The following is a 13,902-nucleotide window of genomic DNA, read 5'->3' on the forward strand; positions in this document are numbered from 1 at the left end:
ATCAGAAAGACTTAATGACACGGGTACTGATATACTTTGGTGTATTGTGTAATATTTGATGTTACTAATGATTTAATGTGCATCGTCCACAACTGTCCAGTCAACATTTTGAGTTCCACAACAATTCTGTTTTATTGTGTTATGTATATATTAGGCATAAAGTGTACATTTAACAAAACAAAATAATTACTGGGGAAAAGCAGGTGCTGCCAGATTTGCATTTGGGATGAAATGCATAACTGATGCTACAACAATCTAACAATATACTGGCAAGCAGGGTGGCCAGTCGGGTGGCCAACAAATTTATAGGGGTGGCCGTGGCCACCCCCTGGGGGCGCCACTGCTGATTTAACATTTTTGATATAGGATATGAATTTAAGATTTAAATTAAATATTTAGTTCTGGATTTAAAGAATCAGGTCCAAAGTATTTAAGTTGCTAAATAATGGTGGAAATGTGCACAAAAAAAAAAAAAAAAGTGACTTTAAAAATTTCACACCATTTTAAACACTGTGTGGCGCTAAATGTGAGAAAATTTTCAGCATGTGCTGCTTTACAAACGGCGCCCCATAGTTATATCCTCCCTACCAATGTTGAGACCAAACCAACGACCTTGATCTCTGGCTACGACTTAATATTGCTGTTCTGGCAAACAACAATTCTTTTGAAAGCACAAACTCAGGTATGCTCTTGAATGCCTATCATGGTTTAATTTAAATAAGCGGCTTGGAAAATGAATGAATGAATCAATAAATTCATGAATTTATTTAAAAAAACAAAACAAAGATAATAACACTATAGGCTATTTCTTTACCTCGGTATTTTTGCTTCTGAAATTGAAGGTCGATTCTGGACTCCTAAAGATGTCAAGAAATAATCAGAAAATTCAAACAAAAGCATTCTTTAAATTGCCATTATCATTTTTACAGGTCTTCTTTTGTTTTACGACAAGAGTTCCATTCCCACAGTGACTGCATAAACTAAGCATCAGGATCCAGGAATTAGTCGAAATACACCATAATCAATCACTAACAACGTACGACGGTGGTAAATGAGCATACCTTCTTGTTGGTGATGAACTTACCCCCAAAGAGAAGAATGAGGAGTTGGGAAAGATAAAACAACATGACAGCAATCTGTCTTACTCTCTGCTTGAAACTCATCTCAGAATCCAGTGCATGTCACTGGTCTCGGGAGGACATTTGGACCAGGGTGGCCCTCGGGAACAAAAAAATAGCAAGTGGATCGCAGACGTAGACAGTCAGTGGAAGTGGAATGGGGGGGAACTTTATCAGCCTGGTCACAGCACACAATCCACTCCCACTCAACAGGTGAAAACGCAGCCAAGGTACTAATCTCCAGTTCTTCCACATTAGCAACGCAAACGGACTTTTTAAGCTTGTTTTTTCGTTTCAAGAAATGAAAAAACTATTTGTATACTCTCCTCTCGACTACATCTAGTTAGCATCATAGCTAATAGCAAGTTAGCATCTCAAGGATTTAAAGGTAGCGTCAAACTATGCTTGTATGTTCAAAAATAACAACAACACCATTATTGTTTTTGTCAGTATGACTATATGAGTTTGAAATAAATAGGTTACATAGTTCCTCCTTCAATTATCATGATTCAAATTCCATTAGACAGTTTTCCTTTACCTACCTTGAATATCTTTCCAACTGTAGTATGAAAGGCACAGTTTACAAATAAAGTACATTTTCAGTTTTAATATATATAAACCATATTATTTATTCTATGCCGGTAAGTAATGCAGTGTTAGGATGACCGAACGTCCTCTTTTGCCCGGATATGTCCTCTTATTTCGTGCTCTCCGGAGGGTCCGGCCGGGTTTCATAAATTCATGAAAATGTCCGGTTTTATGATTTTTCACGGGACCAATTTGAAGAGAATCCATCCGGCCACTAGGAGGCAGCGCCTGCCTGCTTTGACGTGGCTCCGACTAGTAGGGGCGGGAGAAGGAGTAGATCTTCTTGTTTTTTGTTGGCAGTTTGCCCTTTGTTTCATGGGGAATTACCACCATCTAACGACGGTAGACAGTTTGGCAAGAGATCAGACTACAGAAAGGAGTTTTAAGACATGGCTCCACACACCTTTCTGTAGGTTTCTCTCCTGATGATGTCGATCACATGTCTTCTGTTGTATATTGGGTTATATGTGTACACAGAGATGCAGTATATTGTATTAGTCTTGTTTTAATTGTTCTGCGTTCGTGTATTTGGTTGAGTGTTAGTATATTTTAAGTAGGAGCGCCTGCCCAGTTAAGAGTTTTTTACGATAAATACGTATATAATGGCAACTGTTGACTTCTGTCTGAGATTTGTACTGGTGTAATCTGTAAAATCCTGTTTGGTGTCGCATCGTTGCGCTGCTGATGATTGTAAACTTTTATAGCAAAGTTTGATTTTGCCTCGCCCGGTACTTGCTAACAGGGTAGCTATCAGTGCGCTCAGCCGCGCTAGGCATTATGGGCAATGCAGTTTTGAATTGCTGCGTTTGGAAACATGCAGGTTGAATAGCTTGTCAGTTTATTTCGGTTATTGTTTGCGTACAATCTAGAACACTGAATGAGAATAAAAATTGAGTGGGAATAAAAATTTGTCAACGACAATTGTCGTGATAGCAATTTATAAAAATGTTGAATTGGCACATAGCCTACTGTGTGTGCGTATTGACTGGACTACATTTCCATGGGTCTGCATTATATATATAGATATTTTTTTAATCATTATGAGGTTTTTTTTTTTTTTTAAGGTTTGATTATTTTTTTAGGGAAAATAAAGCCTGTTGAGTTACCAGTTGAGTAAAAAAATATTTCCATATAGTGTATAGTATATACTACAGTATATGGCAATAGGCCTATGTTTTTTTTTTTTTTTTGTTTTTGTTTTTTTTTTTGTAATAAAACGGAATTTTTATATCCAGATGGAGGAGGCACACTTTAGATATATTAATGTTATATAGGCATCTTTGAGTGGACTTCGAGTAAAAATCTCGAGGCCGGGCCGAGTGTCCTCTTTTTTGGAAATCAAAATATGGTCACCCTATGCAGTGTCTACTTTAGGCTTACACTTATTATCCGAATATTACTTACCGCCCACTTACGTTTTAGTGGTTTTTATTAGAGCTGTCAAATCGTCTGTTAGTAGGCCTATTATTAGAAAGCAAACAATTCAAACAATTTATACTGTAAATTTGGATGGTTATCAATTTTTCGAACTTTATCATCTGTGTGTGTGTGCATATTGAACATCTAATCAAGCGAAATAGTTCCACCCTCCTTTAATCATAATCAGAATCAATTTTCCTCAAGTAAGAGTAGCGTTACTTCAAAATAATATTACTCAAGTAAAAGTATAAGTAGTCGTCCAAAAAATGTACTCAACTACAAGTAAAAAATAATTTGGTGAAAAGAATACTCAAGTAATGAGTAACATTGTGAGTAACTGCTTATATTTTTGTTGGATTTTTTTTCTTTTTTAAACAATGGTATTATTTTCTGAGCACAAAGGTATCTATATGGACTGTTGATATAATGATACTCTACAATAACCCTTACATAACCACATTAAGCCAAAGAAATACAAATAAATAAATAAATAAAAATAAAATCTGTGAATTCCGATGAGAGAAAAAAACAAAACATAAATGAAGCATTATTCGTTCAAAGAGCATGAGTGCCCTCTGGGGGAGAAAAAAGTTTCTTGTTAGAATAGTGAAGAGTTACTTCATAATAACTATTTTGGAATTAGAAGGATCATATCTCCGGTTTTCCGTGGTCAATCGGTGCGAAATAAAAATTTGGAGAGAGGTTAAAATCCACGCTTTCGAGTCATGTTGAGGGCAGTGGTTCATATCAAATACTTCATTTTTTATGGTGCTTTAAAGACACTGCATGATTGAACAGGCTGGCGTGAAGATAGAACGGCAAGCTTGCTTCTGATTGGTATAATGGTGTCATGTGATTATTGTTGCGATGTCTCATTGGTGAAATTGGTAGACCTATCCCGGTAATACACCAGGCACGTCTCAACTCTTGGCATCGCTGGCAAAACAATAAATAAATAAATAAATGTAATATGTAGAATAAAGAGGAAAAATGTAACGACTCTTGTATAGCCCAAAGTAGCGGAGTAATAGTAGTGGTTTTTTTCTTCACAAATCTACTCAAGTAAAAAGTATTGCTTAGTAAAAGTTACTCAAGTAAATGTAACTGAGTACATGTAACGCTTTACCACCCACCTCTGATCATAATCATGATCAGTAATTGATATCCTGAGTGTGTGACTGAATAAAGCAGACAGAGGAAATCACACATAGTTTTTCATAAAATGTATCTTATTGTATAGAAGGTGTATACATAGTCTGGAACAGTACATTTTTTCCCCTCAACAAATAATAAAAAAACACAAGTGGTATAATTGATAATTGTCATAATGTTCATAATAGGATAAGGAAAAAAGGAAAAGTGTTGAGTAAATATTTTTTAAAACTTTGACATTCTTAGGGACTCAAACAAGCTCAATTTTGTAATGACCAAAATCTTCATGAGATTTTTACCTTTCTTGTCACACAAAATCCCAGTAGTAGAGATTTCCCTAACCCTCCGTTAATATCAAATGGATTCGATGATAAACCATGAGTGTTAAACATTTTTGGGTTCTCGTACAGAAGGGCACAGCTGATACAAATGGAAAAGTGTGTAGAAAGCGTCTGTTGTTGCCGTTTGTTACAAAATAGCGTCAATTAATTGACATCAACGTATTAGAATAATGGTACAGTATACCTCAAAGTTAGTATGTTAATGTAAGGGGACTCCCCTCCCGTGCATATGCAGTAAGGGTGCAATCAAAATAAAAGGCAAGTAGTTACGGCATATAGATTTACTACACTGTGAGCAACTTGTTCTCTACATTGGATCTACTGTATGTCCTATAAGTATGCTAAATTGTTATTTGAAATGGTTCCTGCAAATTCAATACATTTTAGGAGGGTAAAAGTTGAACCCAAAAATGATACTATGATACATAAATGATAAAGTAGAAAGACCCAAAGTTTGACCAGCATCCTTGAACAGGTTGTGTTCACTCTGTTAGTTTCCACTATATTCATAAATTATACCGTCTGCAGAGTTTGAGTCGTGATCACTTTTTACACAATTGATTCATATTTTTAATATCTATTGAAGACTGAAGAAGCCTAAACGGAAAAGGAGTTGACGTCAAGGAGGGTCAGTTTATTAATTGTCACCCTTGGGTATTCATTTCTTGGAAATTAGGGCGTTGATGTCATCTTCTGGTTGAAGGCTATGCCACTGCGCGATTGGCCGCCTAGGGTTTGCGAGCATATCCGACCAATGGTGATGCTCGGTTCCAGCGACGCTGCTTCCCAACAGTACTTTCCCAATTGCGTCATTTTTTCCTATCTTGTCATAGTCCAGTACGGTCACTGCAACCTGTACCTTCTGGAGATATTGATGAATACACAAACATAGAAGATCAATGCATTTGTTTTAGATGTAATCCAAGTAATTTATAGTGCTTAAGAATTACGTTGTGCCTTTTAGTACCTCTATCTGTTCACACGACACTTCAAAACTGAAGGACTCATTGTAGTAAGGGTTCAAAGTGTTCTTTTTGATTGTTGTTTTCTTTTTCTTAAGTCTTTTCCCATTCAGCATCAAGTGGATCTTCACATAAGGATCTGATGGGCAGAACAGGAACTTAACTAGTGCAGTTCATTCATAATTAGGTTTTGATAGTGAAATACTTAAACACTAAAAAGTCTCAGGTGGCAGTGTGTGTGTTGCTTCAATTTTGACACACCTGATAATCCACCCACATCCATTTTCTTCAGGTTTTTGGCCTCAAGAATCACAACAGTCAGCTTCCCTGCTGTTGGAACATACCTCAAGGACAAACAAATGTCTCCAAGCCTCTCACTCTAATACACAGAAAAAGAGGTACTGATACTTGTGGAAAATATGTACTCCTCAGCTTTGTGCAGAAATATTTACTGAATTGACAAAAAGTGTTATACAAGCTTGACTACGGTCAACTTTAACTATATTTCTTATGCAGTGGGGCAAGTAAGTATTTAGTCAACAACCAAGTGTGCAAGTTCTCCTACTTGAAAAGATTAGAGATGCCTGTAATTGTCAACATGGGTAAACCTCAACCATGAGAGACAGAATGTGGAAAAAAAACAGAAAATCACATTGTTTGATTTTTAAAGAATTTATTTCCAAATTAGGCGGCACGGTAGCTGAGTGGTTAGCACGTCTGCCTCACAGTTCTGAGATCAAGGGTTCAATCCCGGGCTTCGGCCTTCCTGTGTGGAGTTTGCATGTTCTCCCCGTGCCTGCGTGGGTTACCTCCGGGAACTCCGGTTTCCTCCCACATCCCAAAAACATGCATGGTAGGCTGATTGAACACTCTAAATTGTCCGTAGGTAAGAGTGTGTGCGTGAATGGTTGTATGTCTCCTTGTGCCCTGCGACTGGCTGGCAACCAGTTCAGGGTGTCCCCTGCCTACTGCCCGTAGTTAGCTGGGATAGGCTCCAGCACCTCCGCGACCCTCGTGAGGACAAGCGGCATGGAAAATGAATGAATGAATGAATGAATTTCCAAATTAGAGTGGAAAATAAGTATTTGAGCACCTACAATCAAGCAAGATTTCTGGCTGTCAAAGAGTGGACTTCTTCTAGCGAGGCTCCACTCGTTACCTGTAATAACGGCACCTGTTTTAACTCATTATCGGTATAAAAGACACCTGTCCACAATCTCAGTCGGTCACACTCCAAACTCCACTATGGCCAAGACCAAAGAGCTGTGGAAGGACACCAGAGACAAAATTGTAGACCAGCATAGGTAAAACGCTTGGTGTAAAGAAATCAACTGTGGGAGCAATTTTTAGAAAATGGAAGACATTCAAGACCACTGATAATCTCCCTTGATCTGGGGCTCCATGCAAGATCTCACCCCGTGGCGTCAAACTGATAACAAGAATGGTGAGCAAAAATCCCAGAACCACACAGGGGGATCTAGTGAATGACCTCCAGAGAGCTGGGACCACGGTAACAAAGCCTACTATTAGTAACACAATGCGCCGCCAGGGACTCAAATCCTGCACTGCCAGACGTGTCCCCCTATTGAAGAAAATACACGTCCAGGGCCGCCTGCGGTTTGCTAGAGAGCATTTGGATGATCCAGAAGAGGACTGGGAGAATGTGTTATGGTCAGATGAACCAAAATAGAACTTTTTGGTAGAAACACAGGTTCTCGTGTTTGGAGGAGAAAGAATACTGAATTGCATCTGAAGAACACCATACCCACTGTGAAGCATGGGGGTGGAAACATCATGCTTTGGGGCTGTTTTTCTGCAAAGGGACCAGGAAAAAAGGAAAGGAAAGAATGAATGGGGCCATGTATCGAGAGATTGTGAGTGAAAATCTCCTTCCATCAGTAAGGGCATTGAAGATGAGACGTGGCTGGGTCTTTCAGCATGACAATGATCCCAAACATAAAGCCAGAGCAACAAAGAGTGGCTTCGTAAGAAGCATTTCAAGGTCCTGGAGTGGCCTAGCCAGTCTCCAGATCTCCACCCAATAGAAACTCTATGGAGGGAGTTGAAAGTCCATGTTGCCCAACGACAGCCCCAAAACATCACTGCTCTAGAGGAAATCTGCATGGAGGAATGGGCCAAAATACCAGCAACAGTGTGTGAAAAGCTTGTGAAGAGTTACAGAAAACGTTTGGCCTCCGTTATTGCCAACAAAGGGTAGATAACAAAGTATTGAGGTGAACTTTTGGTATTGACCAAATACTTATTTTCCACCATGATTTGCAAACAAATTCTTTAGAAATCAAACAATGTGATTTTATGTTTTTTTTCCCCACATTCTGTCTCTCATGGTTGAGGTTTACCCATGTTGACAATTACAGGCCTCTCTAATATTTTCAAGTGGGAGAACTTAAACAATTAGTGGTTGACAAAATACTTATTTACCCCACTGTAGATATTGGCAAATCAACTAAAAATACTGTATAGGATTGTTTTGTTCGACTCCTACCCCTATTTAATATATCACTATTCTCAGTTGTTTACATTTCATGAGGTCACACATACTTGCCAAAATGAAATAGTTGGTGCTGTTAACAATTTTTAGTTTCAAAAAGTAGGTTGCACATTTTTACTTATATCATGATAATTATACAGCTACCACACTGACAGTATTAAAACCAAGCATTGTCTTTGTAATTATAGAATATTTGATACAGCTCTTGTGTTGGATCTCATTCAACGATGCCGGGTTCACACATTAGTAGAGAAATCTATTTATGGCATACACACACACACACCTCCTCTTTTTCGGCCTTCTGCAGATCCCGCCACTCCTGCAGTGACTGGCTGAAGTCCACGCTGCTCATCGGTATCTTCACCACCCCGATTGCGTCGTGCTTGGAAAAGCGGTCAAAGTCGTACACGGTCATCACTAGTGTCTTGCCGCCCAGCTCGGTGTATGGTACCTGTATGTACATTCATACAATTATTAGGTTTTGACTCTGTTTTTGCCTTTTTCTTTGGATTTCGAATGAAAAAAATGAAAGTACCAATGAAATTGTGATAATGACTGTAGAACAGTAATGTATGTGTGTGTGTGTGGGGGGGGGGGGGGCTTTTGATATACAATATACAACATAATCTTAGCACATTGAACTCGGCATTAGTTCTTAGATCCATATAGAGGTTCCTCAACTTTCCTGTAACTTCAATAGACTACGTTCTGGCTTTCTGTCATAATCTAAAAACCTGCATATACAGTACTTGAAATTCTCCATAGACTACAATGTGACCGTCAATGGTATATTGGTATTTTCTCTGTGTGTGCCCTGTGATTGGCTTGTGACCAATGCAAGGTTTAACAAACTTTTTCCCAATCAATTTAGATCAGCTCCAGCTCATGTTATTGGATGGATGGTTTACATTACATTACATTGACTATAATGGGATTATTGAACTGTGGGGATTTTTTGTGTGATTTTCCATGAGGGCAAAAATATTAAAAATGGCAATTTTATGGCAATCAGTAATAATGCAAAAAAAATGTTGTCTGTAACTTGGTTTTACCATAAATTTCATCATTTCAACAAAAGAAAATGAAAAAAATTACCTTAAATATAAACGTCTCATTGAAGTTGGGCTCCAGAGTCTTCCGGTGTACTTTGGTTTCAAACTTCTTCTTTTTGTCAGGTAGCAAATAGACTTTAACGTAAGGATCCGAGCTTCCGCCAACATCCATAGCAGGAAGACCATCTGCCTGCAAGATGCCCACTACAAGCTAGAAGGTGAGTGCAGAAAAATTTTACAGTCACGAAAAGTCGTATTTATCAGGTGACATTTGGAAGATATCTCACCATATTATCAGTGAAGTTGTAATCTAGTGTAAAATGGAGTCTGCCCAATTTCTCATCCTCCTTTGGTTGAATGTCTGACAACTCTGTCTCCTTCTTGCTTTCGACTTTCAGTGGCTACACACACAAATGTATCAACTTTCTGATTTCAAATTGGCATCAAATATGCTGGCAATAACTAAGTTGAACTCAATATTGATTCAATACTTGATAATAGTAATGCTCGTATTCTTTCTATTTGAGTGATTACACATTTAATTGTTCACAATAACCCATGAACATTTACAGCAAAGAAAAAATATACATTACAGAAACACAACAAATAATGCATTGCTAGTTCAACTTATAACACAAAATAAGTGATCTCTTAATGTGATTATGAAGTAACAACTTACAGACATGGGCAAAGATGTCAACACTATGATACACAAAAAAAAAGTTACACAAGGCTCCAGGTGAGTTTTACCTCTTTGGACCAACCATCATTTTCAGTATCACAATCTCCTCCCTTGCTCTTCTCTTTTCCCTTTTTCTTATCCTTGTCTTTTTTTAGGCATTTCTTCCACGCGCACACGCCAAAGGAGAGCAATACACACAAACTCACAATACAGAAAGCCACCACGACCCACGATGACGCTGCAAAACAAAATACATTTGTAAAAAATAAAGATGTTATGATCTGAATCTGAACTTATTCACATCATAATAAGGGGAATATATGGGAAATTACTATTTCAGTGTTTGTAAATAGTGCTTGTCAAGTGTTAAATTATACAACCAAGTAAATCTTGATCTAATAATTGATTTTAAGGTAGCTTTAAACAACAAGACTACAGCATATGTTGGGTTAACTCACTGTGGATTCCATGAGGCTCGCTCATGAACCTGTCTGGGCTTTGGCCTGCAGGATGTGTTTGGTTTTCTGTGCTGTTAGGCCATTGGACGGCTCTTGTTGGGATGATCGGTACAGCTTGGTGGTCTCCCGTCATGTTGTACCCCTAACAGAACAGAGAATTGCATCAAGTGTAGAAACAAACCACATTCTAGAACAAAAACTTCCACCAAGTCTATCCTAATTAGGATTAGCAGCAAAAGACTCACCTTTAATCTCATTTGCAATCATTATTCTCGTAGCATTACATCTTAAAGTCATAACATAATGACTGTCCTAGCATTATAACTTCATTCTTATAATGTTACAGGTTTATTCCAGTAACGTTACGACTACATTCATATGATGAATACCTTCCACTATAATATTCCAGTTAAATTCCAGTAATGGGACTGCACTATCATTTATATTTCATTACTTTTTTGTCCTCAAATCATATACATTTTTATTTAATGAAAGTGATGTCTGGCTCTCTTACAAATGTTGCATCCTGCCAAACAAAACAAACACTAGCTACTGTAAATGCAACTGATCAATTGATAATACTCTCATATGACTGTCGGTGTCAAATGACTTCTCCTTTTTCTGCTGTTCAGGCACTTAAAGTGAAAGCAGGATGTGCAATGTATGACTGCATCTGACCGAGGCGTGACATGGAGGGCAGAGGGGAGCATCACGCGTGAGGACGTGTGCGCACTGCTCCACAGAGGTGACAGCCATGCACAGAGGTCATTGTTGCACCGAACAAACTACCTCCACCTTGATGACATTTATTCAGCAGTTTTTTTTTTGTCTGTTTGTTTTAATGGACTCTTCATCAGGTTATCACTCTTCTTTAACCATTATACATACACATCTTCATCCTGGACTGGTCTCCACAAAGCAAAAAAAAAAAAAAAACATTCACAATTTAAAATTTAAAGTCATCAGTGAACCATTCAGCTGGGAATGTAAGAGGAAAGTAAAGCAGAGAAAACCTGTACCCGTAGTAAGGCATATAGTACTAGTATATATGGATATAGTACTTTTACTAGTAAATACTCTTGTCCGACGCACAGCCAAAGTTTCTCCTTTTTATTGAAAAAACGGACCAAAATTCATCGTCATTGGACAGTGATACAAAATTTGATTCACTAGATCATCAGATCTACAGTTATAGTATATATACTTGCCAAGGTTTTTAAGAATCATGCATGTTTACCTTTTAAAATACATATCAATGATACTCAGCTATGCATCATGCTTACAAATATTTTCCATTATTAAAACTGTGCTGAGAGAAGCAGTTTACTAATCTTTCCCAGGAAATGTGACTGTTGTGTAAAACAATAAAGCAACCTGAATTCTATTAAGACCTAATCATGCAATTTTGTATAATTCTTAGTCCTGATGATGTTTTTAAATGCAATCCAGGTTTTTTTTTTTTTTTTTTTTTTTTTTTTTTTTTTTTTTTTTAGGGATTTTTTTTTTAATTAAATTGTTCTGCATTAAGAGGTAAATACCATAAATGGACCTACCAGTATCCTGACTATCCATACAGCACTGGTATCCAGACTCAGAAGTGCTCCCTTTTCCCCCTACAGAGAGGAAGAGGAGGAGGAGAGAACATGACAGGCCAGTACAGGACAGGCGGAGGACAAGTGTGCGGTAAGGGAGAGAGTCAGTGCGACGCCCTTTGTGTTTTTGTGCCACTCAGAAAGTTTTAAAAACAGTAATAAGGAATTGGACAAGTTTTGACTATAAACTTTGGTCATGTTGTGTAGTGTGTTAATATAGATGAAGCGTATTAATATAGGAGTTTTTTTTTTTTTTTTTTTTCATTATTTTTTTTTACTCTGTCTAATCTATGCTGTTCACCCCCTCTGGACCACAGCTGAATATTCATAAGTGTAGTGACACTGCTTTTTAAAAGCTAGTTTGCATAAAGAGTATACAGCCAGTTGTTACCATTAACATTTACATAGCGCATACATAACAGCGTGTGCGTTTTGTGTGTGAGCGTCTCACTGCAAAAGCACCCTGATGACGTCTATGCATAGAAAATAGCCGACAGATTTAGAAACTTAGGATGTGGTTTCTGCAGGAACAGAGCGAGATCAAGTTCCGGACCTGAGCCCCATTCACCTTGAAACACCAGAAATAAGCGAGAGATGTTGTGCAGCATGGAGGGTGAGAAAGAGATGAGGGGGCGGGGGGTACACACCTGGATTCAAGGATGAATTCAATCATTTTTGACAAAGGTTAAGGTTACTGCAGCTTCATAAAACACAGCGTAGGCCTTTTTGTGTTATCAAGGGAATACATTGAGGGACTCCTTCAAAAGTTATATGGGAAATCAATGAAGTGACTAATATACTATGAGACAAACATGAGTAGGGTTGTGCATACAAAGGACCAAATATACAGTATGTAAGCATACACACAGGCACACTATTTCCATTGTTTTTTTAAAATAACGCACTATTGAAGTATATGTAAATAATACATTTACACAAATTACCTATTTCAAATGTGGGGGAAAAAAATCTCTGATTAAAACTCTTTTGAAAATGTTAAATATTAACTGCTAATAAATCAATTCAAAGTTAAAAACTCAATCTCTACCTCTGGTTTACTCATTGATTTATGGCTATTCACTTTTTGCACACAATCTACTCAAAATATCCACAAAAAAAAAATATTTTGATTTAAAATGTGCATATGATTTACAACAAACGTATAAATAAAAAACTAAATCTTAATCATAACTTTAAAAAAGTTTTATTTTCATCCCAATCATAACTTTATTTATTTATTTATTTATTAAACAAACTTTATTAACAACAAATACACATATAAAAACATAGGGCGAGACAATTCACATATAAACAACAATGTACAACAACAAAAACAATAAATAAAAGGGTGGGGTTATTTTCAACACAAGCTGTATAGTTTGCAGTGTTTTTTGGTCCTTATAGCCTTTGGGTTCAAAGAGGAACTTAAATCGTCCAAATATAAAGAAAACATTTTTCCAAAAACATAAAAATTTGGTCTTTGATTCGCATATTTTACACAGTGAATGTGAAATTTTGCCAAAATTAAAATAAGATTGATAACGTATCTTTTATCCATTTCTAGTTTGTCAATGTTAGATAGGCCAAACAAAATATGTCTAAAAAGTAATTTCAATGAGGGCTCAACTTTGGAGTTGATAAAATTATTCAAGTCAACCCAAAATACGTGAGAGTATGTACATTACCAAAACAAATGGGAGATAGTTTCCTCTGCAGTTGCACAAAAAGAACATAATGTATCGATATTAATTTTAAATTTCACCATTGTTATTTTTAAAGGATAACACGTGAAGTATTTTGAGTGCGATTTCTTTAACTTTATTTCTCAATAGATATTTTCAAGGCAAAAGCCAAGTCTGTTTCCATTCAATATTTTCGTATAAATTATTCCAATAAAAAATTCCAGCAGGTTTGGAAACGATCTCCCTTTGAAGAAGTCCCCTCACACAATTGTTTGAGGCTTCAGAGTTTAACAAGGCACATATGTGACCAATGAACAGGGACTTTCGATCAAAGATTGGAAAGT

General features: G+C 37.1%; 2 protein-coding genes and 1 long non-coding RNA gene across 11 annotated transcripts in view; 1 reads left to right on the plus strand and 2 right to left on the minus strand.

Moving 5' to 3' along the window:
• The window catches only part of otogl (otogelin-like), a 63,708-nt gene extending 62,260 nt beyond the window's left edge, over positions 1-1,448 (minus strand). For 3 of the 7 annotated variants that reach the window (XM_057836666.1, XM_057836667.1, XM_057836665.1), the window contains exons 1-2: positions 1,062-1,447; positions 815-857 (exon numbers count right to left, since the gene is read on the minus strand). In XM_057836666.1, coding sequence (XP_057692649.1) covers positions 815-857; positions 1,062-1,163 — 145 coding nt within the window. In that variant the 5' untranslated portion in view covers positions 1,164-1,447. Of the gene's footprint in view, positions 1-814; positions 858-1,061 lie in introns of all 7 variants that reach the window. The other 4 variants (XM_057836669.1, XM_057836670.1, XM_057836672.1 and 1 more) reach the window with 3 other exon arrangements.
• On the plus strand, positions 588-12,841 carry LOC130916175 (uncharacterized). Of its 3 annotated transcripts, none has more exons than XR_009063235.1 (8): positions 593-682; positions 930-1,348; positions 5,873-5,978; positions 8,400-8,545; positions 9,268-9,362; positions 10,917-11,048; positions 11,904-11,967; positions 12,404-12,841. It is a non-coding gene; the product is annotated as an uncharacterized LOC130916175 (long non-coding RNA). The 3 variants fall into 3 exon arrangements; XR_009063233.1 differs by having other exon boundaries at positions 10,917-11,029; XR_009063234.1 differs by lacking the exon at positions 930-1,348 and having other exon boundaries at positions 588-682; positions 10,917-11,029.
• Positions 4,379-11,924, minus strand: LOC130916174 (synaptotagmin-1-like). Its single transcript, XM_057836676.1, has 9 exons — positions 11,838-11,924; positions 10,285-10,426; positions 9,895-10,064; positions 9,432-9,545; positions 9,188-9,355; positions 8,376-8,543; positions 5,842-5,959; positions 5,586-5,719; positions 4,379-5,480 (listed from the first exon to the last, which is right to left on the minus strand). Exons 2-9 carry the CDS (start codon positions 10,415-10,417, stop codon positions 5,277-5,279), a joined length of 1,209 nt encoding a protein of 402 aa, XP_057692659.1. The 5' UTR covers positions 10,418-10,426; positions 11,838-11,924; the 3' UTR covers positions 4,379-5,276.
• Positions 12,842-13,902: the final 1,061 nt, after the last annotated feature.

The sequence above is a fragment of the Corythoichthys intestinalis genome, chromosome 5, assembly GCF_030265065.1.
Source record: "Corythoichthys intestinalis isolate RoL2023-P3 chromosome 5, ASM3026506v1, whole genome shotgun sequence".
Taxonomy (NCBI): domain Eukaryota; kingdom Metazoa; phylum Chordata; class Actinopteri; order Syngnathiformes; family Syngnathidae; genus Corythoichthys; species Corythoichthys intestinalis.

Coding starts and splice junctions, on each gene's coding strand:
- LOC130916174 (XM_057836676.1), bottom strand. CDS start 10,417: ATGACGGGAGACCACCAAGCTGTACCGATCATCCCAACAAGAGCCGTC. Junction 9,546..9,894: donor ATGATGGTTGGTCCAAAGAG/GTAAAACTCACC, acceptor TTGTGTGTGTAG/CCACTGAAAGTCGAAAGCAA. Junction 9,356..9,431: donor ACAACTTCACTGATAATATG/GTGAGATATCTT, acceptor CTCACCTTCTAG/CTTGTAGTGGGCATCTTGCA.